This window comes from Theobroma umbraticum, unplaced genomic scaffold, assembly GCF_002168275.2.
Source record: "Theobroma umbraticum cultivar Fairchild unplaced genomic scaffold, ASM216827v3 scaffold_147.0, whole genome shotgun sequence".
NCBI classification, from domain to species: domain Eukaryota; kingdom Viridiplantae; phylum Streptophyta; class Magnoliopsida; order Malvales; family Malvaceae; genus Theobroma; species Theobroma umbraticum.
Window position 1 is genome coordinate 8,574,551 of NW_018397259.1, and position 24,797 is coordinate 8,599,347.

Below are 24,797 nucleotides of genomic sequence, written 5' to 3' on the forward strand. Positions count from 1 at the left end.
TAACCAGTAATGCTTCCAATTTTTTTTTTGTCTAATCAAATCTTAATCCCTTTCTTTGGATCTTAATCAGTTTTCTTAACATGTGATTACCAACCTAATCAAGAAAATGAAAGAAAATGGCCTGTGCTAGGGATGGGGTCCATCTCAAGAAGAAACAATGATTCCTGGCCCACCAGTGAAATAATTTAGAGAAAGAGAAGAAGAAAGTCAATTTGAGTGGGCTCAGACAAACCCACCAAGGGCAAAGAATGGGGAAGTGGGCTCAGGCTGAAACTATTGATCATTAATCAATAATAGCAGCTATGATCCTTGCTCCAGAGACAATATAATATAAGCACAAAAGCAGCATTTCCTCATGCCACCTTCAGCCACAACAGATACTTGGAGATTTTTTTTTTCTTTTTTTTGTCTAGTGCAAGTGCCATTGTGCAACTCCCATGTTTATAGGCTTTACAGGATTTTTCCTGCTTATGTGATGTGAGATTGAAGCATCCTGCTTACTTTCCTTGAAGGGTTACTGTGACACAAGAACATAGCATTACAACTCGAATCTATGATCTCGACCCTACCTCCGACGCCTCGACCATCTGAGTTATAGCTCTCATGCAGGATAAAAATCCGGAGCACTCGGAACTTGGCAGTTTGGTCAATGGATACTAAAACCATAATTTCTCAAACATGCACTGGAGACAATGTATCAAGTGATGGTCTTACCATTGAAAAAAAACTGCTAACATAATTTATCTAGGTTCAAAATTATTTGTTCTAAGCTCATCGTTACAACAGATATGAATAGAGAAATTGTACCAACTAGATGATGGTTTTACAATCTCATACACTCTCCTTCGAGACCTCGACATCTTGTTTCTTCTCTTTGATAACTGCTGTAGGATTCTCCTCAGATGGCTCAGTTAGAGACTCAGGATCCCTTTTGAGCTCAGACTCGAACTCCTTGGCAGCCTGCAAAATGTTGTGGGATATCAAATTTAATCTTATCAACCATGAAGAATGTCAGCAAGGCTGCATCTAAGAAATATTACTTGGAAACATCGAGGCAACATATAAGAAAAAATCTTACAGTAATTGTTAACGCAGCTTATGTATGAGCTAATTGGAAACTGAATGTATAGACGAGGGAACTAATGTCTCGTGCCCATGTTTAACAAATTATCTATAGGTCAAGGATAAGTCACCTTTTCCTTCCCTTTCCAGTCCTTCTTTGTCTTTCCCTCTCTATTTTTAACAAATCCAAACAGGGGGAACTCTACCCTCTCCTTCCCTCTTTTCTCCTCCCCCTCCATCCCCTTTCCTTCCCTTCCCCTTTTGTTTCCCAAACATAGGCTTATAGAGCAAACTATACCAAAAAATGATCATGGAACACAACAAAAAAAATGCCATCTAAAAGGGCTATAACAAGGGATACTCATGAACTCTACATGAAAGATTAAGTTAAGTCACTAACAAGGAGACACCGTACTCAGCATGAGCAACCAGAATGTTATTAATGAACCATAATGCTCAACATGAGCCGTATAAAATGTCATTGAATATCAGTTTAAAAGGAAAGGCTTCTCAGAAAATCACGACACCCAGAATCACTGATCTCTAACTCACATCATTTCCAGGACATCAAAATGGCATTCCTTTTCACTGAATAAATCAAAAGAACCTCCCCGTAATTGGAAAGAAAGTAAAGCAAGCCAGACTTAATTCCAATTTCCGGTCATCTAGTTATGTGTTTCTTCATATTTTGCCCACTAAATCTAGAAATTTGGACTAAAATAGGCACGGTACAAATAGATTCTACTCACATTAACTTGACCAAACAAACAAAAATATCCTTTAGCAATTGGAAGTAAAGGAGGCATGACACATTTGAAATTAAGATGATAACAACAGGACCTTCTCGGATTAGTTTGGCCAGACTAACAATATATTCATTAGCAATTGGGATACAAAAAGACAGGTACAATGAAGTTTGAGAATGGCATTCAAATAATTCTATCAAAAGAATATAGTTTTACTAAAAGAATAAAAAGTTCACTAACAACAACAAGTGAGCATAATCCTTCTGGGAAAACTAGATAATTGCTGTTTAAATTAGATTGATGGATATGTTTTTCTAGGACATAAAAACTGGCATCTCAAGAGAACATATCTTAGCATGGATCATCATTTCTGCTGTCCACTGACCAGGGAAATGTTGATCGTCCGCATTCAGCCAACTTAAAGTGTAAAGCACCTCTCTTCTTACCATGCTGCACTTAACTTCAAGGTTAATACATTGTCAAGCTTCCAACATTATAAAGTAACATGTCATTATTATTTTTTTATCCTAGGTAAAATTATCCTAATTTTACATTTTGTTTTCTGAACAGCTAAGAAGAAATTGCTTTGGTAGCTCATGATTGGTTTTACATTACATCCGAAAACCCTTAAGAAAACAAAGTTCAAGATGACTCCAATAATCAATTACAGCAGCTCCAGGCATCCTATGTCTCCAATCTCAAACTGCTCCCCCACCCACCCCACCAAGATTTCACTTGATTCTTAACTCTTTACGTGTTACTCAAAGGGGTTGTACAAAGGAATTGAGTTTTACACTGATATAAGGTCATCTTAGTGGCAGGTTGTTTTAATAGGTCATAAAAATGAAACTCGGATTGAGATTTTATTTTCCAATTGGTTTCCCTTCATTGTTTGGAAAACACAAGAATTATTCTATTTTTGTTTTGTAGCTAGCTTTAGTACAACAAGCTGATTTCATTCTTGCTTTATGATTCCTGTGGGTTTGAAATAAAGAATTAACTGATAATGTGCAGACCTACTATGCTAGGAACTTTTGGTGGCAACTTGCATACAACACTTCTAGTAGAAGAGAGGACTGCACATCAGAGGGGAGATGACACAGTATTTGGGACTGATAAGTATTAAAACTAGTGATCACCCAAGTTTGGCTCAATTCAATCCTAGGTTTTAAAAGCAAAGAAACTACTCCAGTTATAATCCATGAAATGCGATAAAAACTAACCCACCAATCCTATTTCCCATAACAAGTGCAATGCAGTTTAACTAATATCTACTATACCATGCTTCTAATTTGGATAAAGTTCCCTAAACACAAGTTGTGCACCATGAACAACCCATTCAAAGGTAATACCATTGCATTCTTCTCTCAAACATTTTAGGAAAAGAAATATAAAGTTTCTAGAAAACTCCTAGCACACAAGGTTAATAGTTCCCAAATGTTATCGGGGTGATTACAATTAATGAATCTATCTCCCAAGAACTAAAGCTAATGTCAAGAATATTACCATTGGTCTAGAGCTTTGAAGTAAACAAGATTTTACTAACTTTCAGTTTATTAAAATTTAAGTTACAATGTATATTTAGTTATTTACTTGCCCCTTCAATCAGAAACAAAGCCTGTAGAGCTATCTTTAGCAACAATTCAAGAAATGGCAGATAACTAGGAATACAATGCATCAAGACAATACCTTTAACCTAGTAACTCCCCAAAAAATAGGACAGTTAAGATACAATCAGAAATTTGAAAATTAAATTTAACAATTCACAAAAGAAATACCACAAGTAAATCTATCCACTCTTAACTCAATTTTCTTTCCAATGGAGCCCAACTCAATTCAGCATAACAAAGTCATCTAGTTGGTTCAAATTTTAATTGGTGCCTTAATCAAACAGCACAACAAAGTCAAAATTTGTTTCCTTTTCACTTTTCTCCTAAGATCTCTCAGCAACAACATCAAAGCTTCCCATTTTACAACAACCAAATAACAAAAGAAACATTTTTGAATAGCAAGATTCAAACTCTGGATCATTTTCCTTCAGTTTTCGAACTATCAAGCAAAACCCAGATAAAGCAATCAACAAACCTGTTGGAAACTCTTGACAGTTTTCCCAATACTCTTCCCAACTTCAGGCAACTTCTTTGGTCCAAAAACAAGAGCAGCCACTCCAGCAATAACAACAAGTTCAGGCACACCAAGACCAAACAAAGCATTGCAAGTAAGACCCCTTTTGGCAGGTTCAGCTCTTGTTCTCCTTCTTGGTTGACCAACGACAAAAACAGATTTGCTTTGAGATTTGGTTTTGTTCAACAAAGAAATGCTGTTACTGCAGGTCATAAAATTGGAGTGAGCAGAAGAAAAGGGAAGTGAAGGTGGTAGGGGTCTTGTGAGAGAGAGAGTTATGGAAGTGATCTCCATGGTTTTCCTAAATCTGTCAAGATCTTTGAGTTAAAAGGGTTTCTGGATCTTCTTTCAAGTGAGAGAGTTTTATATGTGTACGTAAGGGTTTTGGGCAGGAGAGTTCCACTTCCAAGATGAAGAGATAAACAGAAAGGGTAAGGTTGGGGACTTGGAGTCTGGAGGCTATCAAGTTTTGTCCTTTTCTGAGTTTTAACTGTATCCGCTTAAATACACACACAGACAGATATTTAGCGTATACAGGTGGTAGGTGGTGGCTAAGTAGTAAATTCACTTTTCTTCGTAAAATAAATATTCACATTTTTCATATTTTCAATTTAGAAAGAAACTTCTTTGTAAGGGTACTTAGAAAATGTTATTAATGGGGTCTGTAACCTTGGGAGGGTGTGTATGATTAGGGATCCTATGGAGTCCCTGAGATCTTTGACCAAAGAAGATTTGACTTTTAACTTGGCATTTTACACATAAATCTTTTGATAGTATTAGCCAAAGAAAATGTAAAGAGGAAAAAGCAACCTTTTTAAAGTGTTTGGAAATGTTGTGCAAATTTGACAATTGCTTCTTGTTAGAGGAGAAAAATTAGTTTATTTTGGTCATACATCCATACCAAAGAACAACGCTATCTTTTTTGCACAAGAAGCTGTACCCACTTCCAAGTAAAGGCATAAAGACTGAACATTTTATGCTCTAAACCTCTAAATCCTTCAAAAAGAACTTACACCCAACAAATAACTCTTATGGGGACATGCACTCGCTCCCAAGATTCAGCTGCCTGCCTCTCTTAAATCTGAAAAACCCAATAGCCTCACATCATATAAAACAAATCCATGCTCAGTTAATCATCAATGGCCTCAAAGAACCCTCCTTTTTGGCCAAACTAATTGAGAACTACTCCTTTTCACCCTCTCCACAAAATACCAAATATGCCCAGTTGGTATACAAACACTTTGACACCCAAAGTTTGTTCCTTTTCAACACTTTGTTAAGATGCAGCCAACCCAAAGTCTCAATCTTTACTTTTGCCAACTGGGTTTCCAAAGGGAATTTAGTTTTTGATGATTTTACTTTTATTTTTGTGCTTGGAGCTTGTGCTAGATCGCATTCATTATCAACATTATGGTTAGGGAGACAAATTCATAAAAAAGCTTTGAAATTTGGTGTTATGTCAAACCTTTTGGTAGCGACTACATTGATTCATTTCTATGCAAATAATAAGGATATTTTGTCAGCAAGAAGTGTGTTTGATGAAATGACTGAGAGAAGTAGTGTTACATGGAATGCCATGATCAAAGGCTATTGTTCACAAAAGGAGAGGGCTAAGGAATGTTGTAGGGAAGCTTTGTTGCTGTTTAGAGACATGTTAAATGATGTGTCTGGGGTGAAACCTACTGATACTACCATGGTTTGCGTTCTTTCAGCTTGTTCTCGATTGGGAGAGCTTTATAGTGGTGCTTGTATTCATGGTTTTATAGAGAAGGCATTTTTTAGGCCTGAAAATGACGTTTTTATTGGAACTGGTCTTGTTGACATGTATGCAAAATGTGGGTGCATTAATAGTGCTTTATGTGTTTTTAGGCTAATGAGAGTGAAAAATGTTTTGACTTGGACTGCCATGGGAGCTGGGTTAGCTGTTCATGGGAGAGGGGAAGAAGCTTTGGAGCTTTTGGATGCAATGAAGGGTTCTGGTGTTGAGCCAAATCCCGTGACTTTCACTAGCTTGTTTTCAGCTTGTTGTCATGCAGGGCTTGTTCAAGAGGGACTTCATTTATTTCACAGTATGGGAGGCAGGTTTGATGTCAAGCCTCAGATACAACATTATGGCTGCATTGTTGATCTTTTAGGCAGGGCAGGACATCTAAATGAAGCGTATGATTTTATCATAGAGATGCCAATGAAACCTGATGCCATATTGTGGAGGAGTTTATTAAGTGCGTGCAATGTTCATGGAGATGTTGTAATGGCTGAGAAAGTGGGGAAGATTCTGCTCCGACTAAAGCCTCCAAATTCTTATGTAGATATGGCTGCTACCAGTGGGGACTATGTAGCTTTATCAAATGTTTATGCTTCGGCCAAAAGGTGGCAGCAAGTGGAGATGGTAAGAAAGAAAATGAAGCTCAAGAGGGTAGAAACGGAACCTGGTGGTAGTTCCATACAAACCATCAGCAATCACCTTGACAGGTTGTAGGTGTGGGAGTAGGACTCAATTATTGGATATGGAAAGGGAAGTTGCAACATGGTTTTTCTCTGAGTGCAATTAGCAAATTGAGAGAGGAAAATGAGGCAATGAAAGAAACAAAGAAGAAGAAATACTGGAGAGACTAACTGGAGAAAGAATTCAATGTTCACACATTTTCAAAATGGATTCTCAAGCTGATTTTTCATGCACATAAAGAGCCAGTGAAAGACTGGGCCAAAAAAAAAAAAAAAAAAGGGAGCCACCGAAGGGGAACAGAATGCAATATGTTAATAGATGATAGAATTTAGAACAGGTAAGGAAGATGGAAATGTTCTCTCCTGCATCAGCAGAATGGTGTGTGAATTAGGCTGAATAGATTGCCTAAGCTTTCGCAGAAAGTTAGTCGAAAGGTAATATTAAAAAATTAGCATGATCTTTTTCTTTCTTGTTGTGTCTCTCCCTTGTAACAAATAAAAGGATCATTGGCAATTGGTATTAAAAGAGGGAGGGAGGCCTTGGCTAGTGGCCTCGAGTAATGGATTCTCCCATTGATCCTGTTCAACATGTCATGTTCGCACCTAATTCTTTCAATCCTTTGGTAGAACAGAATCTTCTTATCCCTTCTTCAGCCTTGCTTTCCTGGAAAAGTTGTATTGGATATGAAATTATTTAAGTCATATTCGCATAAACTGATTTATATTAACAATCCTTGAAAGGGCCACCTGGCTCCCCGTAGCAGACCAATGGCCGTAATCTTGTTTGTTGTAGACAACTTGTTTTCCCTAGCTGGGCTCGGGTTTCATACCTGACAGGACAGCCAACCCAATTTTACCATACAGGTTTTTCTGGTATCCCTCGAGAGATGCAGATATGGAAATGGCAATGGTAAAATCGACCACTGTATTGATTAGCCATTCTTTAACAGTTATCACATGATTAATTGAAGGGTTAAATCTAGCAGTTGCACTACTGCATGATTAACATAAAGAATAACATTGTTTGCCACAAGTTAAACCAGAAATATAGTGCAGGTTTGTCATTCCAAGACACTCTTCAGTAAAAACTCTCTTACACTATGCTTGTGTTGTCTGATACTACTGCTCCCCATTGGACTGAGGCCCACAGGGGCTTCCGCCCCCACGGATCCGCTTTTGCAGATGCTCCAAGCTAGCCACTCGCTGCAGAGACGCTGTCCGGCCAATTTTGCTTCCCATTACTGTTGATCCTGCAGAATTTGGTTGTATGTTTTCAACTGAAGAAATGTCTGCCAATGCATTGCTGACTTTCAGGTCATGAGTGGATATAGGATTGTTTGCAGAAGCCTGATACAAAGGATGCTTTGCGCCGTCTTGCACAGGAACAGCAGCATCCGTTGATGTATCAGAGGGACTTCCACCAAATGATGACATGGCCATTGTTGATATCTCAGACGAGCCATGGAACAGTGGGTTCAAACCAGTGATTCTTTTGACTGTCTCCTCAGCCATTTTTACCTGGAAAAACAATTCACCAATGGGCATAGTATTAAGTATAGGTTTCAGCTACATCCGGTATACAGAGATCTACAAAAATTTTGGTTGAAATATGAAACTGCAGGCTCATTGTATCAACCGATGATAACTCTCAGCCTTTAAGCCAAAATTTTGACCGGTCGTGAGCCTCGCAAGGTCTAAGCAGGCATAAAGTTCCCATCCACCAACACACTCAACTTTAAGACCAAATATATCAATGGGTCACTTACCTTCGCTCTCAATGTTTCAACATCAGCTTTTAAAACTCTGTTGTCCACAGCTGCTTCATTGTACTTTTGGCTAATGTCAGCGAGACGCTTCATTAAGCTTGCATTTTCAACTCTTAGTTCGCCAACCTACATTAAATAATGGATTAGGACATCTATAACTGAAGGGGGAATGGTAAGAATGGGAGAAGGGCACACAAATACCAATGCCAGGGGAAAAGCACCACACCTGTGTCTCAAGTTCTGTCAAATGGGCCTGCTTTCTTCTTCTCGAGCGCCTAGCTGACTCTCTATTGGAAAGCATCCTGAAAACCACCATATGGAACAATTGGTGGGAATAGAACTTAACAAAGTAAGTATCTGAAGCATGAATATGCCTCATTAATGATGAGGACAAACATTTTCAAGAAGTTAAATGGAAATATTTTGAATATTTGATTTGAAGCTACCACAGTATTCATCATACCAATTTAAAACATGCATGACCCAGTATATCAGCAATGCAAAAGAAGCAATGGTTACCTCCTTACACGTTTTACATCAGCAGGATCCATGTTCTCCATTGTTTCATTTTCCCCTTCAGCTTCATCCTCCTCTGACAGTTCTCTTGATGATCCACTCGTGCTTGGCCTCACCTGAGCTACAGATTTCTTCTGTCCATTTGGCAAAGAAGGAATTTCAACCGGTGCATTACCATCCTTATTGTCAGCTCCTATATGTCCAGTAAAACAAACTTAAAATTGTATTACTCATTATACTCAAATGCACACTACCACCATGAACACTGTTAAGGGAAGCAGAAAGAACAGCTGCACAATAAGAAACTTCAGAGATGATTTTAAACCTTTAGAAGTAGCTTTGGATCCCAATTGTGGAGTATTGGATGCTTGTGATCCACTGTCGGCTCTAGCAGCAGAGTCTTGGGATTTTACAAAAGATGCCTGTTTGACATGCATAAATTAAATAACATAATGAGTCCACAGTTTACAAAAATTAAGAGCATAAGAGGGAAAGGGCTTCACATAACCTTTTAATTGAGACAAAGCAATATGAAGATAGATCCTACATTTTACACTAAGAACAGAGGCATAAAAGATTAAAAACAAAATATTGTGAGCTTAATTGACTTTCAGTTGGGGAAATAAATGACATCTGAAACCAAAACGTTTTCTGGACAATATGAAACAAAGAATCATGTCATGCATATATCTGCTTGTGATGCAACAAAGAAAAACTTGAAAGATACAAAAAGAAGTTCATGAATTGGTTTACAACCTAGTACAATTTCATACTTACACAGTCGAGCTGGTATCATGAGGGATGAAAGAGTTATCTAAAAGTCTGCTGCTGACCAGTGTTTGCTTTTAGTTTTCCATATATGATTCAGCGCATATGTTTTATTCAGATGTTCATAAAAGCCAATCATCCAATGAGAATAGCGAAAGTGTAGAAGCCAGTAATAAGATCTAGGATTTTCTATTTGCTAAGTTGTCCTTTCTGAAACAAATTGCCATCACAAAGCCCGTAGAAGATCTTTCATGCTAAAAATAGCCCTTTCTATTCCTTACTTTCTGGTCAACAAGCTTCAGACAGTGCAACTTAGTATTAATCGACTTTTACTCAATTGTTTTCCGATTTTTTGAGGCATGGTCATTGGTCAACTCAAGCACAATCATTTCTAGGCATTTCGGTTTCTCGCTTTTGGTTTTTGGTTAAATCATCAAAAAAATTGCTATGTACAGCCCATGCCCAACTGATCTCCAGCTCTTTCTTTGTCCTATCAGGATTTTAACTCTTCCAAGGAAAAAGACACTTTTCTTATACGATAGAATACCCAAAAATCATTTAAAAATCATCTCAACCAAATTTATTCACAAATTCCAAAGCTAAGGGAGAATAAATACCCACCACCAATCAGAAATTAAGAAAATAAACTACTGATACAATCCTAAAAATTAGCTTTTCATGATTTAGTGGTACCAAGAGGTCAACGAGACAAATCATCAACTTAACTAAACTAATGAGTAAATCACGTCGGAACCTTTCCTGTGGCCAAAATAGAAAATCCATGGTAACCTTTCCATTATCCAGAAAGCAAAACAACACCCTACCAGAAAACCTTGATTTTCCCAGAAAATTAGAACAAACCAACACTGGCCCAGAAAAACGAAGTTCTAGTATTTAGAACCTATCTAGGTAAAAGAAGCTACCTTTTCCATTACCCAGAAAGCAGAAACCAAAATGTCACTTCAAACAAGTCAAAAATCCATACTTCCCTCACTTCCCTTTTCTTTTCCCTTTAACTTTTCTTAATAACCAAACGTAAACCAGAAAAAATTTCATTTTTTTATAAAGAAAAAAAAACAATAGAGATCAAAAGTTTTCCTACTTTATTGCCACCCACCTTTCCTCATCAACCAAACACAAAAAAAAAAACAAAAAAGAAAAGAAAAGAATTACCCTTGACATGGCAACAGCAGCACAAGCCAAGTTAAGCTTGGTTTTAAGAAAAGCCTGGTATTCCTCTGAATCCACTGGAATATTATTTTTATCTTTGTTCTCTAAACACCCATTAAACGAAGTCATTACCCCATTCTCCTTCTTCTCCTTCAGCTCTTCCTTAGCCTCCTCCTCCTCTTCTCCTTCTTCATCTTCACCTTTCCTGTCAGCTTCTTCACTAAGAAACTGCTGAAAAGCCCACTCGGAAGCACTACGGTTCATTTGAGAGCCGGGTTTCTTATCGTCATCAGCGGTGGAGACGGCGGAGGATGAGGACCAGAAGTGGTCGGAGATTTCTTCGACAGAGAAGACTCTATCCATTCTTGTGCTTGGTTGGGTCGTTTAGGGTGGTTTGGTTTTATTATCTGCTGATTCAGATGCGTGTCAAAGGGATTGGGATTTAGAATTTTTCTCAATTTTTTATTATTTTTTTGATTTGGAATATTGTAATGTGGGGCCACTCCCATTTTCCAAATGGATAAGGAGAGTAAATTTCGGTGCTCTTGTCTCTAGGATTTTCGTGATAGGATGAGTATATGGGTGAATTAGTTGATTTGATTGGTTATATTTAAAAAATTAAATAAATTTAAAATTAATTAAATATAAAGAAAAGTTTAAATTGATTAAATATAAAATTAATTTGATCTATTTAATTTTGAATTAATAGATCAAAAGTTTATTTTTTTATAAATTATAATATTAAAATTTATAAATTTCATTTATAATTATAAAATATATATTATGCATAAATTATATATTATATTACTTTATTATATATATGAAATTAATGATAAAATTTATATGTTATAATATTTTAAATTTTATTACAGATAATAATTAATTATAAAAAATATATTATAAAAATTAAATAATAACTAATAAAATTATTAAATGTAATCATATAAATAAAGTCTATTATAAGTTACAAGAATACTTATTTATAAATTAAATATATGCATATATATATAATATATTACTTTATTATATATATAATTAATAACATAACTAATATGTTAGAATGTTTTCATCTTAAAGTTTGTATAAATAATAATTAATTATAAATAATATGTTAAAAAATTTAAAGTAATAATTAATAAAGTTATTAAGTATCTTCATATAAATAAAGTTTATTATAAATTATAGTAATACTTATGTATAAATTAAATATATATAATATATATAATTATATATATATTTTATATTACGAAACATTATTAAGTTATAGTAATTATAATATATTAATATGTAGAATATTTATTATCATATATTATAATATTAACATATAAGTTTTATCATTTAAAATATACTACTTATAAATATATATAATTAAAATTAAATTTTTATGACTATGATTTATATACGTTTATATAGTAAATTAATATATTTAAAATATAGTATTAATTAAATTTAGTATCAATTCTTCTTAATATATGTTAAAAATATTTTATAGATATTAACATATATAAATATATATAATTAGTTTAGTTTTTTGGGAGGATTGATCTAAAAATTTTAAAATTGAAAACCGATCCAAAAACTAATTGAACCAAATATTTTGAACCAATTGATTTTATAAATCGATTAGATCGAACCGTTTATCAAAATCGTATTTGATTTGAATGGGTAATTGATTTAATTTAGTTTTACTCATCTTTATTTTTTGGTACAACCATGAGTCGGATAATTTTTTTTTATTATTATTTCATTTATTAAAAATTTGTATAAGTAGATTTATATGCGTTATACATAAGTTAACATATTCAATAAAATGAATGTAAAGAATGTATGATTGAGGATCAAAGATTGGTATGTATAATTAAGATCAATTTGTAAAATAAATATATATGTTTTTACCTATAAAATAAGTATTTGTTGATAATTAAAAAAATGAATTTTTAATTTTTACAATACTAAAAGTGAAAAAAAATAAAAAAAAATAAGACGATATGATATAATAGTTTTAGTACGTAAAATGGAGCGACTCATTCGTAAATTTTATGAATTATTGAAAGCAAAAAAAATAAATAGAAAGTAGTTATTGGGTTATTGTAATTACTAGTTGTTGGAGAAAGATAGAAAATCTTTTTTTTGCATGATTGGCAATTGAAATTTGGGAAAATAAATCAATGGGAATGAAATAAACCCTAAATTTGGAAATAAAAGTTTTTGTAGTCTAAGGTGTTCTTATTATTATCCACCAAAATTGATACGCTCTTTGAAAAATATCTTTCAAGCTTAGCAAGTAGCCACCAAACAACAGAGACATTTGGTTGAATTCCCTTTTCTTTTTTTTTTTTTTGGTTTTTGGATAATGAAATTGGTTCAACTATTTTTGTTCAATTGAATAATAAAAAATATATGAATTTTTTCTTTTTTATTATTAGAAAAATTCGAAAACAAATAATCAGAAATACATCGTTTCTTTACTTACTTCTTGTATATTCCGAACAATACCGAATCGGAGTCATTCGATATCAAGACAAATGAATTGATCGATTAAATCAATATTTGTATATATTTATTTTAAAAAGAAAAATGGGGTTTTTTTTTTTTTTATTATAGAAAAATACATGGTCATTCGAAGCACATGAAAAAATCTTTGGAAGAAAGCATAGAATTTCCATTGGATGGGTAGGGACGACTGGTTCAAAGTCCCCCTCCTTGAGATGCGGCGGCTCTTTTCTGGATAACTGTTTCATTGGGCCCCACAATTCGGTGGGGCCCATGTTATCCACGTAAAGCCTGACAGCCCCAAGGTCGGTCTAAATTCACCTTTTTGCTTTTAATTAAAAATCATCCTTTTATTTATAAATAACAAAATAAAAAATGTTTTATTTTTTTAGGTAAACTCTACCTACACTTCTTACAGTGCACCTTACAAATATTTTTTTTTCCAATTAACACCTTAACTTTTAGTTTTCATAAGGAATAAATTATTAAGTTTGCTTAATAGAATTACAAAAAAAAAGAAAACATACTCCTAAATATGAACAAATAGATTAATTTCAAATTGAGAATATTTTCATAATTTTATTAAAAAAATTAACAATTCAATTTTCGATCAAAATACAAGTTATGCATAAGATGTTAATTCAAAAAAAAAAAGATATTCACGTAACATTAATCGAGAAAAAAAATCACAAAATATTATGTAAGAAAAGCTAAAATCGTAAGGAATTAGGTAGAGTTTACTTTCTTTTTCTTTCCTTCTTTTTAAAGGCAATAGCTAAGTTGTGTTTGTTTATATACCTTAGTCATGATTAATACCCTTTTTAAGCACAGTTATTTGGGGTACTAAACAAACATGTTGGGGCCTCCTATAAAGGCATTTTTGTGGGAGTGGGTGTTTTCCATTAATGACAAAACAAGAGAAGAAACAAATAAAAGTGGGAATGAAAAGTTGTGAGTAAAGCTTTAATTGGAAGGTTTCCATACCAAGTTTGAAAGGGTGAAGCCTTTTTCCTTTTGCAAGGGACGGTTTTGTTTAAAGTCTCGGTTGGTCCTTATTATAATTACGATTAATTTTTTAATTCAATAATTTCTCTAAACTAATTTATTATTACCAACAAAACCATATTACTATTTATCACACACTAATTTCCAAATTACAAAAACATATATCGATAATTTACCATAAAAATAGTTTAAACATTCATGAAAAAAAGAGTTGAGTTTCACTTATCATCGCGAGTGTTATTTAATTTTTCTTTACTGTATTACTCTTGAAACGAAACAATCATGATAACAAAAATTAGTAAAATTCAACTAATTAGTTTGTAAAATTCTCTTTGCCAATCACCTTATGAAGAAAAAAAAGATTAAAAAATATTTTCCAAAAAGGAAAAAAAAAGTTCTTCATAATTAAGCTGAAAACCATGATTGTGCCTTGTGCTTATCGGTTAAACAATAATTAATCATTTCGGTTGTTCGCGATTGAGTTCTGTCCAACTCGATATGAGCTTATTATGCTTATATTACCTCAAGGGGTAAGGGTACAAAGCAAGGAAGTCCTTCATGTTTACTGTTTGTTCAAGCCTTATAGAGCCCATGGAATTAACAAACCAAACACAACATGGGCCAGAAGCCCACAACTAGGACCAAGAGGGGTCTTCAAAGGGAATATGATGAAAATAATCAGCTTCTTTGCCTTCTACAGGCAAATTCATTCAAGCTGTTCTTGTAACCTTGATCTCAGATTCTGGTACTCAATAAATACAACATACACAAGAAATGAAGAGGTTATTCGATCCGCAAAAGGCTGAATAATCAATCACAGGGAAGTACATTGATGATATAGTTTATGATGGTGTATGATTTTGCACAGACTTTTGCAGCTACATCAACTATGGTCCTATACCATAATTGGAATTTGATAAGCAGACCAGTAGGACATGGTTAACGCCTTCCAGATGCAACGGATTCGGCCGAGAAGAGATACTTCACACGTGAAAGAACAGAATCATGAGAAGGATCGTAAGGATGATCCTTTGAAGGAATTTCGAGAATTGCTGGAACCGGCTTATTATAGCTATCAACTAAAAACCGTATCATGTTTGCGACCTGATAGATTGGAAGAAAAGTTAGTTCTCAGAAATGATAAGAGCTTTGGAGTAAACCCAAAGATCGCAATACATGCTAGTATGATATACTGCTAGTACATAAGACAATTCTCGGCTTAACAAGCTACTGTCAAAGTTCCCTTCCCAATTTTCATTTCACCATGGCTAACCAGGCAACTCAAATTGCCTGACTTATCAGAGTGGCTGGCTATACCTGTTAATGATTCTAAGAAACATGGTAAGGGAATTAAGATAATGTGATCATGCAACAGGGATTTTACGCTGTGATTACTTCCATAACCAGTCATTAAGTGATAGTAGCAAATGGTTTGTGAATCATTTCCTCATCATGGTCAACAGAAGTGAGCATAACCCACTTTCATATTATTAGACAACATATTCATGAGGAATAACTTACATATTGACTGATCAAAATAATAGCAACGTCATCCTTTGTGGTGAACTCTTTGAATGCATCTTCAACTGCCTTCACAGTTGTTTCTGAGCAAAAACATGAAAACTAACATTAGCAAACAAAAACAAGGCAGACAGAAGATATATAGTGAAAGTTTAGAACATAAATATGAAATGAGCTAGTTATACTGAAAAACAGTAGGACGAACAATAGTTTCATTCCCTTACAAAGTACCATGGTAGCATCCACCATCTAAAATTCTTACTTTTGAAACCACACTTTTCAAAACACCCCTAAACAGCTGCTACAAATTTCTCAAAATCTGAAAAACTAATAAGCCAAAACAGTAAAAATTGAGGCCACAACTAATATTTGGCACTTATCTGCATCTCAAGAGCAACCTTAAGGCTATGGTTGTTTTATTATATAAAAACACATATAAAGCTCAGAACCATCCCTTGCAAGTTGAGAAAAGAGTAGCATAAGTGAATTACGCCTAACACAATGGAAACTTTGAAGCAAACAACACAACCGCAGTGCAATCAATTCAATTTGATTAAAAATACTATCTATGAGCGTATCTCCTGTCTTATGATTAATGATCTAAATACAAATGTTCAACAGTGATGGAAACAGAGGCTCAACAGCCACTGAACTGAACTACCTACAATTCCCGTCCAGCAACAATTAAGTCCTACCTAGCTCTGATCAGCTAGTAGAGTAATTATTATTCGATTTGGGGAAGGGGAGATTCGAATCCAATCTTTTGAGCAGAGATATATGCACTTACTAGTGAATCAAGCCAAATGCTGGAGTGCTCTAATTACAGAGTAATCATAAGCATTGCAAGGAATCATAAAAATACTTGAAAATTCAACAAAAGCTGTAAAGAAATAAACCGAAAATCATACTCGAATCCACAATTAGGTAGTTGGTTTTTCTTCTTAAATCCACATTTCCAACTCCAGCCATCAAAAATCCAGTCACTGTATCCTGCATCACATCAAAATAAAATAAACTCCAATCATCAAAATTATGCTAAAAAATTAAAAAAAAAAAATTAATTTCCATGTACCTCATCAGCAATCATTGCAATTAGTGCTGAATTGCATGTCGGAATCTGAGCTCTTCCCGCCATTTCTTTAAAAAATATATAATTTAAGAGTTAAAAAACCAATCTTTGAAGCAAAGATTTCCAAAAAATTACAGGAAAAAAAAAAGTAAAATTTGGCTGAGATTAATCCTAAGGCCAAAGAAATTTTTTTTATGTCCTTTTTATGTTTTATCTTTTCCTACTGCTCGATTTTCCGACTATCCAAACAGATTTAATTACTACTAAAATTTATCTAAATAAATCTGATAAATATAAAACGATTATTAAAAAACTAAAAAAATAAAAAATAAAGATCAAACCTTTTCTCAGAGCTTCGGATCGACGAGAAAGACGGAGAGAAACTTATATTATTTTTCTTTTTTTTTTTGTTTTACTTTTCAATGATTATATTTGAACAGAGCCAAGTTCTTCTTGGATTTTTAGTCTAAAACCAAACCCGAAAGCCATTGGGCCTAAAAATAAATGGTCGAAGCCTAAACTTTCTTGGGCTCTAGGTAACATTCTAGGGCCTTTCTAATTAGGGGTCCATAGGAACAAAGCCCAAATGTCTTTTAAATTCAGTGGTCTTTAATCCATTTTTGTTGCATAAATTTATTTTTTGGTATAATATTTAAAAAAGATTTAAATTATTCAAAAAAAAATTAATAATATTTGTTCTTCTATTACGTCTCAACAGGTCTTTATATATTATTTTGGATCAACTAAATATTTATAATTAACGATTGACTAACTAATTACCGTTAATAAAAATGATATTTGTCGTTTTTTATGTTACTTGGTGTTGACATAACGTGACATGTTAAATATAATAATAAATAGTGACATGATATGTTAATATAATATAATTATGTAATCAAATAACATTTTTACCATCCACATCAATATTATGTTGGAATAAAAATAATAGTTAAATTAATTATTAGTTATAAAAATCACTTTAACTTGAAATAAAAATATAAAAAATTAATTGAAGGTAATAAATAATATAAATTAATTTAAAATTTTTTGAATTGTTCAGAGACTTTTTAAAATGTTATATCTTTATTTTTCAAGATTTTTGTATCAATATCTAATTTTCTATTTTTTCAACCAAAAATTTCTATTAGTTCATTCATCAAAAAAAATTTCCCCTTCATATAGTTGTACTACAAGATAGTTATTCCATATCATAAATCTTGATTCTATTCAAATATTGACATGTACTTGTGTTTTATGATAAGTTGGATTACTTTTACGCATCGTATGTTTGATTATTATGGATAAAATATTTTTCAATGGAGGTGAAATTGGTGACAAGTGAGAAAAATGAAAATAAATTATTGTGTTAAAAATTACAATTGCATGTCATAAATCTAAATAAAAAGTGGTGATATTTCCTTACACGGAATATATTTTTAATATAATATTCTCTTGTTGGGTGAGAATGATTAAATTCAGACAGCATAAAAATGTGGGAGTATAGGTATGTAATCTTTTTATTTAAAAAGTAAGATTCGAATTCTTCTTCCTCTAATTATAAAAGAAAAACTCGTTAAATATAATGACCTATTTGATTCAAAATAAAAATATAAAAATTTTATTAAACGTAATAAAATAATAAAAATTTATTTAAAATTTTTTTAAATATTATATTGACTTTTATTAGGCTAATGTCATCTGTCTCAATCATTGTGTTTGAAATTTTATGCCAAAAATAGTGATTTGCAAACCATAAAAAGGTGAAGCTATAGCCCACGTTTTGATTATGAATCATGTGAAAGTGGATGAAGTATTTATGTTAAAAAAAAAATTAAAGAAAAAGAACATAGATGGAGAAGCATCACTCCGCATATGGAAAATGTGTTGAACAACAATTATTCATAAAAGGGTTATTGCATTAGAGAGAGAAAAAAAAAGGATTATTTAGACCTAATTTTTGGTTTTGGCACCTATCATCACTTCCATTCAAGTAATTGCATTTTCACTATGAGAGGGTGGGCCTTTCCTTTGATTGAGAAGTCTCATCCTTCAGCAATATTTCCAATTTGTGGTCACATTTTCATCAAGATCTTGCATCCATGTGTGTCCATAAAAAATAGTACTTGATTATAGTACAAACATGTAGTCATGTGATAATCTTACAATATGGTATCCAAGGCAACACAAAATCCGAATTAGAATTTTTCTCATAAGATATATACTCGAATGGGAAATCTCAATTGTGAGTCTTAAAAATCGAAACAAACGAAGTTAGAAGAAAGTTATAGTCCATAATCTATTGTATTGTTCGAAATCTAATGAATTTTGGTACCAAAAAAAAAAGTTCCGTAAAAAAAAATTATTTGGAATTTTCCACCTTTTTGTGTTTTTTTTTGTTTGGAGCAGTGTTTGGTTTACTGTTAATGACTGTGTCTTTGGTAGGCAATTGTGATAAAGCAAACGATAGTTCACAAAGGGAAAAGCGCTTTCCAAGTAATTTCGTTAGGTGCCGAAACCAAACAAAGCCTTCACCTCCAAGCCGCTTTCTAGGAATTTTCCCTCATGTACAAATGACCCACTTGAGGCTTGCGGCCATCCCTTGCCCACAATTTCCCAAGGATTAATGAGTCCAAATTTCACAATCTAAGGAAAATATTGATGCAAAATAACAATAGGCCCAAAAATAGAAATTAATTGTTTGGATAATTATTTTTTTATATTATTGTTGGGTTTAAAATGTTGGAAACTATCATAAAACTTCCCCTTTTTTATTTTTTTTTTATATTTACACTAGATGATAAACAAAGATATTCTTGCCAAAAAAAGAAAGTTTCTCAATGGGAAAAAGAAAAGAAGGAAGTAAATTTTATTTTTTCTATCTTTATATATATATATACATATATTTATTTATTTTTCATTATAAACATTGATTAGATTTATTCAATTTGTAAATAAGAATTTTAAATGTATAGAATGATATTTATTAAAAAATATTTTTTTAATTTTAATTGTATAGAATAATTTACAATTAACATTATAAAATTTCAATTATTTATTTTTTAAATTTGATGTTTTAGAAAACAATATACGTAATTATTATAAAAAATTATATAAACAATAAATATTCACGTACAAACACATCATTATCACATCATTATCATAAAATGAAAAACAAAAGATTTTGTGTGATTTGAGAATTTATTATTAATTTCAGAAAACATAAATTTTTTTTACTCAATCAAGAATATATTAAATTGCTTCAATTATGAAATAAACCTTATTACTTGAATTTCTATAATATGTATAGTATAAACCATGGCAAAAAATTTAAAATGATATAATTAAAAAGTTAATACAAAATTTAACAAAGTCAACTTATATTAATATTTAAACTCAAAATTTTTGACTTTTTATTTAACAAAACTCGTAAAAATTTTATTTTTTATGGTTGTTATTTTTAAAGAATTAAATTCAAATAAAAAAGAAAAAATAATAAAAAAAGGGAAAAGACATTCTCTCACTTAATCATTGTTTCTCTCTTCAAATCTTTCTCAAAAATATTGAAAAAAATAAAATAATTAAAAAGAAAACTATAAAGTAATAATATGTAATAAAAGAATTGGTTTTTTAAGTAGTCTGTCCCCCGGGTCCCTGGTGGCTCTCTCCCTATATATAGAAAGGAGAGCGTTACAGGCTTCACAATCCATACCCATTCATCTCCTATCTCAAGTTACCTTCCTTTCTCGCTTCTTGCATTTATCTCTTCTCTTCAAAAGTTCCCAACTTTTAACTCTTTTCAGGTAAAAATATGTGCTGGGTGTTCCTTGGTTTCCCTTTCCCCTGTTTCGTTGCTCTGTTTCTGAGGATTTTTTCCCTCGATCGTCTTTGGTTTCTCAACGCTTCCATTCATTATTTGTGGCTTAACTTTTTCTGGGTTTGTTTCAAATCGCATGTTTATTGACCCTCTGCCTCACATTTTTGGATTCTCTTCTCTCATGCTTTGAGGATGAGGATTCTTTTATGGTACTTTTATATTTAACAAGTTTTTGGGTTCATAGTCCTTTGAGATATTGTGTTTGTTTATTTTCCTTCCACGCAAAATTTGAAAATTTTGAGCAAATTAGCTGATTTTAGCAGTAACTTATATTGCTTTAAGATTTGCTTGTTTAGTCCCAAAAAGAAGGAAAAATTTGCTTGTCAAGAGGTGTTTTTCTTTTTTAAAAAGAACTTATATTGCTTATATTGATTTGTTTTCTGCACTTTTATTCTGAATTGGGACTTTTTTTTTTTTTAAGTTTTTGTAAATTATGTTGCTGTTAATATTAAATTCTTCGTGCATTTTGGCTTTACTAGCTAAAGGAATACATAGAAATATAAAAACTTGAAATTTTATATTCTTAAACTATATCACTTCTATTAATTTTTTGTCCTTGTACTTTTTGAGTGTTACTTATTTTATGATTTCCTTTGTATAGTGGATGTGAGTTGCTGTTGTATGTTTTTTCTTCTTGAATTTTATTCCTTAAAGTAGAGATTTTCTACTCTTTTAAGATTGCATCTGAACATTTTATTTTCTTTTTGATCTTTGATTTGTCGTATTAAAAGGGTCATTGCATGATGGCATGTAGCATTAATTTGGTTGTTCATTTGCTTCCTGCTTTTGCTTCTTCAAAATTTAATTGTGCCTAATGGATGTTTATAATTGAGCATATGCAGGATGGGAAGTGCTGATGGGACCAACTATGGTGCTTACACCTATGATGCCCTGGAGAGGGAGCCTTACTGGCCATCTGAGAAACTCCGAATTTCAATCACTGGGGCAGGTGGGTTCATTGCATCCCACATTGCTCGACGTCTGAAGAGTGAAGGCCATTACATCATTGCTTCTGACTGGAAGAAGAATGAGCACATGACTGAAGATATGTTTTGTGATGAATTCCATCTTGTTGATCTTCGGGTCATGGACAATTGCTTGAAAGTTACCAATGGAGTGGATCATGTTTTCAACCTTGCTGCCGATATGGGTGGGATGGGTTTCATTCAGTCCAATCACTCTGTCATTATGTACAACAACACAATGATCAGTTTCAACATGCTTGAGGCTGCTAGGATCAATGGAGTTAAGAGGTTTGTTGGATTGTTGCTCTGTATGTTTGCCTATTATTGGTTGCAATTCCTTTTTCAAGTTTAAAGTTGGTTCAACACTTGACATCTTGGTTTGTTTAGGTTTTTCTATGCCTCCAGTGCTTGTATCTACCCTGAATTTAAGCAGTTGGAGACTAATGTGAGCTTGAAAGAATCTGATGCCTGGCCTGCTGAGGTTTGTTACCTTTAGTTATTAACTACTATCCGGTACTCTTATTTTTGATTAATGCTTGTGATGTAATTACTGATTTTTATATTTTCACTTGGCTTTTAGCCTCAAGATGCTTATGGCTTGGAGAAGCTTGCGACAGAGGAGTTGTGCAAGCACTACACTAAAGACTTTGGAATTGAATGTCGCATTGGAAGGTTCCACAACATTTATGGCCCTTTTGGAACATGGAAAGGTAAACTCTTTCTTTGCTGAGTGCTTATGTGTTTTGTTGCTTTTGAAACATACTAATTTTGTCGCTTCCATGCATCTGTCTTACAGGTGGAAGGGAGAAGGCTCCAGCTGCCTTTTGCAGAAAAGCTATTACATCCACCGACAAGTTTGAGATGTGGGGAGATGGTCTTCAGACCCGATCTTTCACCTTCATTGATGAATGTGTAGAAGGTGTACTTAGGTAATCCTCCCTCTGAAACTCATATTTTAGGCAACAAACTAGAAGGAAAAACCAAAGTTTTTGGTTTTAATTAATGTTGATCTGCATGGATTTTTGCTTATAATATATATGAGACAGGACTTCAATAAGGTATAAGTAATTTTGTTTTTGCAGTTTGCTATGTTAGTAGAGTAAGCAACTTAAATACCATCATAAACCTTGAGCCTTAGATATTTGCTTATATTTGCCTGCTATGCACCATTGCCGTGTTTAAATGCATTTACTAGAAAGGTGGTTTCCTCTTTTAGCATTTAATTGGAGGTAGGATATAAAAAAATGGGCGTATTTCTTATTATATAAAGTGCAATAGAAAATTGTTAGGAAAGATGTTTTCTGCCTTCTGAACCAATGTATGCTATCTCATTTGTAAATGTGGTTTTAGCCATCTATTTGGAAAGTTATGATTGAATCTTAGTGATCAACCTTTTTATACATTAATGTTCTCAGATTGACAAAGTCTGATTTCCGTGAGCCTGTGAACATTGGAAGTGATGAGATGGTTAGCATGAATGAGATGGCTGAGATTGTTCTTAGCTTTGAGGATAAAAAGCTTCCAATTCATCATATCCCTGGACCAGAGGGTGTCCGTGGTCGTAATTCAGACAATACATTGATCAAAGAAAAACTTGGGTGGGGTCCTATGATGAGGTTGAAGGTAACTGAATTATGATATCTCACATGATTTTCGTATTTTAAAGATTCCCCCTGACCTTTAAGTTTGGCAGACAGTGTGGTTGCTTTGCAGGTAAAGATAATCAATGGAATGTGCACATAAAAGTAGAAAAGTCCAAAGGCATCACTGGTCATTGCCTAGTTTTCTATCAAGTGCCTCTTTCACTTATGGAGTATCTAAATTTATTGTTTTGTAGGATGGCCTGAGAATTACATACTTCTGGATCAAGGAACAAATTGAGAAAGAGAAGGCTCAAGGCATTGACCTGACTATTTATGGGTCATCTAAGGTGGTGGGAACTCAAGCACCAGTTCAGTTGGGCTCACTTCGTGCTGCAGATGGCAAAGAATGAAGTAGTAAAGCTCGTGTAGTTGCTTTAAAGCCAAGTTTTATTATGGTATAGCTATGCTAATGGCCATGAATAGGAATGCGTCAACCAGTGTCAGGTTGAGTATTTATTTTTGGTATTTAGTTGGTGTACTGTGGTCATCGTCTAAGGGGAAGCTTATATGCCCCCACTGTATTCAAAGTAGCATTCCGTGGTAGCCTGCTGTTGTAAGATGGTATGCTAGGCTTAATAGCCTTTAAATAATAAAATTCATTTCTGGGTTTAAGCATTGATTCATAATGACTTTGTTTCTCAGTCATATGGTACTTGCAGACTGTGTGCTTCATTGATATATATGAACTAGCTATGAGTATGAAGCTATTTTTCATGGTTCTATGAATTCATTAGTTATTTACCAGCAGTGCATGTGGCTCTATGCAAACCAGAGGGAACAAACAGGGTTGTATTGAAAACTGATGGATTGTAGCCCATCTGCTTCACTGGTGGTCCCTCAAATGTTTCTTTCAATGGATACGATTCCTAAAATATATTAACACTGATCTCCATCCTCCACATTTTGAAGTAGACCAAAACATCATATGCAGTTGAGGGATATTCCCTCATAGTATTCTAAGGCTCCATAATGCTTCCTTCTCTGTTCTTAACTGCCATTTGATCTCAAATAACTTCCTTCCCTCCAGGCCAAGCTTGTTTTGACAGCTTGAGTTTGCTAATCCTCAATAGTCATCCAGGAAAATATATTGAGTCACTTTTTGGAACCTTTATAGGTCATATCTGCGGCTGAAACTCATTGTCATGAATGAATGTTGTCTTAATTCCAAGAGCTCATTGTTCTCAAGTCATCAGGTTCCGTGCTTCAAAAAATTGCAGAGGATAATACCATACGTGGCTGAATCGAAAGGGCTAAAAGGTTCACGAGAAAAATAAGGGAGACCAATCTTGTCTACGTGGTAGCATAGCGGCTCCCAATGTAGTCTGAAAAGGCAGAAAATGACAGAATATTCAGCAATTGGCTTAATAGTTGAGCCCACCATTTGTGGGGCCAAAAACATCACACCGGCATGGTGTGATTCTTCTGAAAAAAGTTGCTTTCGGCTTTGATAACTAGAGGAGTAAATCACCCCTATCCTTTCTATTCCTTCGCTGTCACAGCAACTCTCCACCACTTATCAGCTTTAGTACGTCGGCAGTTCATTTTGTACTAAGTGTCTTTTTTTTTTTACCCCCTGGTATGATGACGTAATGGCTGATCTGTATCTGAAGGAATACTGTTAATCAGCTAA

The 24,797-nt window shown here is 33.4% G+C and overlaps 5 protein-coding genes across 6 annotated transcripts; 2 read left to right on the forward strand and 3 right to left on the reverse strand.

Annotated features, from left to right (window-relative positions):
* Positions 1–692: 692 nt before the first annotated feature.
* Positions 693–4,402, reverse strand: LOC110414642 (Bacterial sec-independent translocation protein mttA/Hcf106). The gene is made up of 2 exons (XM_021425938.2): positions 3,894–4,402; positions 693–960 (listed from the first exon to the last, which is right to left on the reverse strand). Exons 1-2 carry the CDS (start codon positions 4,224–4,226, stop codon positions 832–834), a joined length of 462 nt encoding a protein of 153 aa, XP_021281613.1. The 5' UTR covers positions 4,227–4,402; the 3' UTR covers positions 693–831.
* A 155-nt stretch (positions 4,403–4,557) lies between these two features.
* MEF20 (mitochondrial editing factor 20) lies at positions 4,558–7,195 on the forward strand. The gene has a single exon (XM_021425936.2). The coding sequence runs from the start codon at positions 4,972–4,974 to the stop codon at positions 6,409–6,411; it is 1,440 nt and encodes a 479-aa protein (XP_021281611.1). The 5' UTR covers positions 4,558–4,971; the 3' UTR covers positions 6,412–7,195.
* A 147-nt stretch (positions 7,196–7,342) lies between these two features.
* On the reverse strand, positions 7,343–11,018 carry BZO2H3 (bZIP transcription factor family protein). The gene is made up of 6 exons (XM_021425937.2): positions 10,601–11,018; positions 8,985–9,081; positions 8,663–8,852; positions 8,370–8,445; positions 8,144–8,269; positions 7,343–7,895 (listed from the first exon to the last, which is right to left on the reverse strand). The coding sequence occupies exons 1-6, from the start codon at positions 10,958–10,960 to the stop codon at positions 7,497–7,499; spliced, it is 1,248 nt and encodes a 415-aa protein (XP_021281612.1). The 5' UTR covers positions 10,961–11,018; the 3' UTR covers positions 7,343–7,496.
* Positions 11,019–14,761: 3,743 nt separating this feature from the next.
* On the reverse strand, positions 14,762–17,121 carry LOC110415266 (V-type proton ATPase subunit F). Its single transcript, XM_021426862.2, has 5 exons — positions 17,027–17,121; positions 16,689–16,753; positions 16,525–16,606; positions 15,617–15,699; positions 14,762–15,199 (listed from the first exon to the last, which is right to left on the reverse strand). The coding sequence occupies exons 2-5, from the start codon at positions 16,749–16,751 to the stop codon at positions 15,035–15,037; spliced, it is 393 nt and encodes a 130-aa protein (XP_021282537.1). The 5' UTR covers positions 16,752–16,753; positions 17,027–17,121; the 3' UTR covers positions 14,762–15,034.
* A 3,211-nt stretch (positions 17,122–20,332) lies between these two features.
* On the forward strand, positions 20,333–23,779 carry GME (GDP-D-mannose 3',5'-epimerase). 2 transcript variants are annotated; one of them, XM_021427500.2, is made up of 7 exons: positions 20,333–20,485; positions 21,402–21,812; positions 21,912–22,005; positions 22,105–22,234; positions 22,321–22,453; positions 22,940–23,147; positions 23,362–23,779. In XM_021427500.2, exons 2-7 carry the CDS (start codon positions 21,403–21,405, stop codon positions 23,515–23,517), a joined length of 1,131 nt encoding a protein of 376 aa, XP_021283175.1. In that variant the 5' UTR covers positions 20,333–20,485; position 21,402; the 3' UTR covers positions 23,518–23,779. The 2 variants fall into 2 exon arrangements, with proteins under 2 accessions (XP_021283175.1, XP_021283174.1); XM_021427499.2 differs by lacking the exon at positions 20,333–20,485 and adding an exon at positions 20,536–20,708.
* The last annotated feature ends 1,018 nt before the right edge of the window (positions 23,780–24,797 follow it).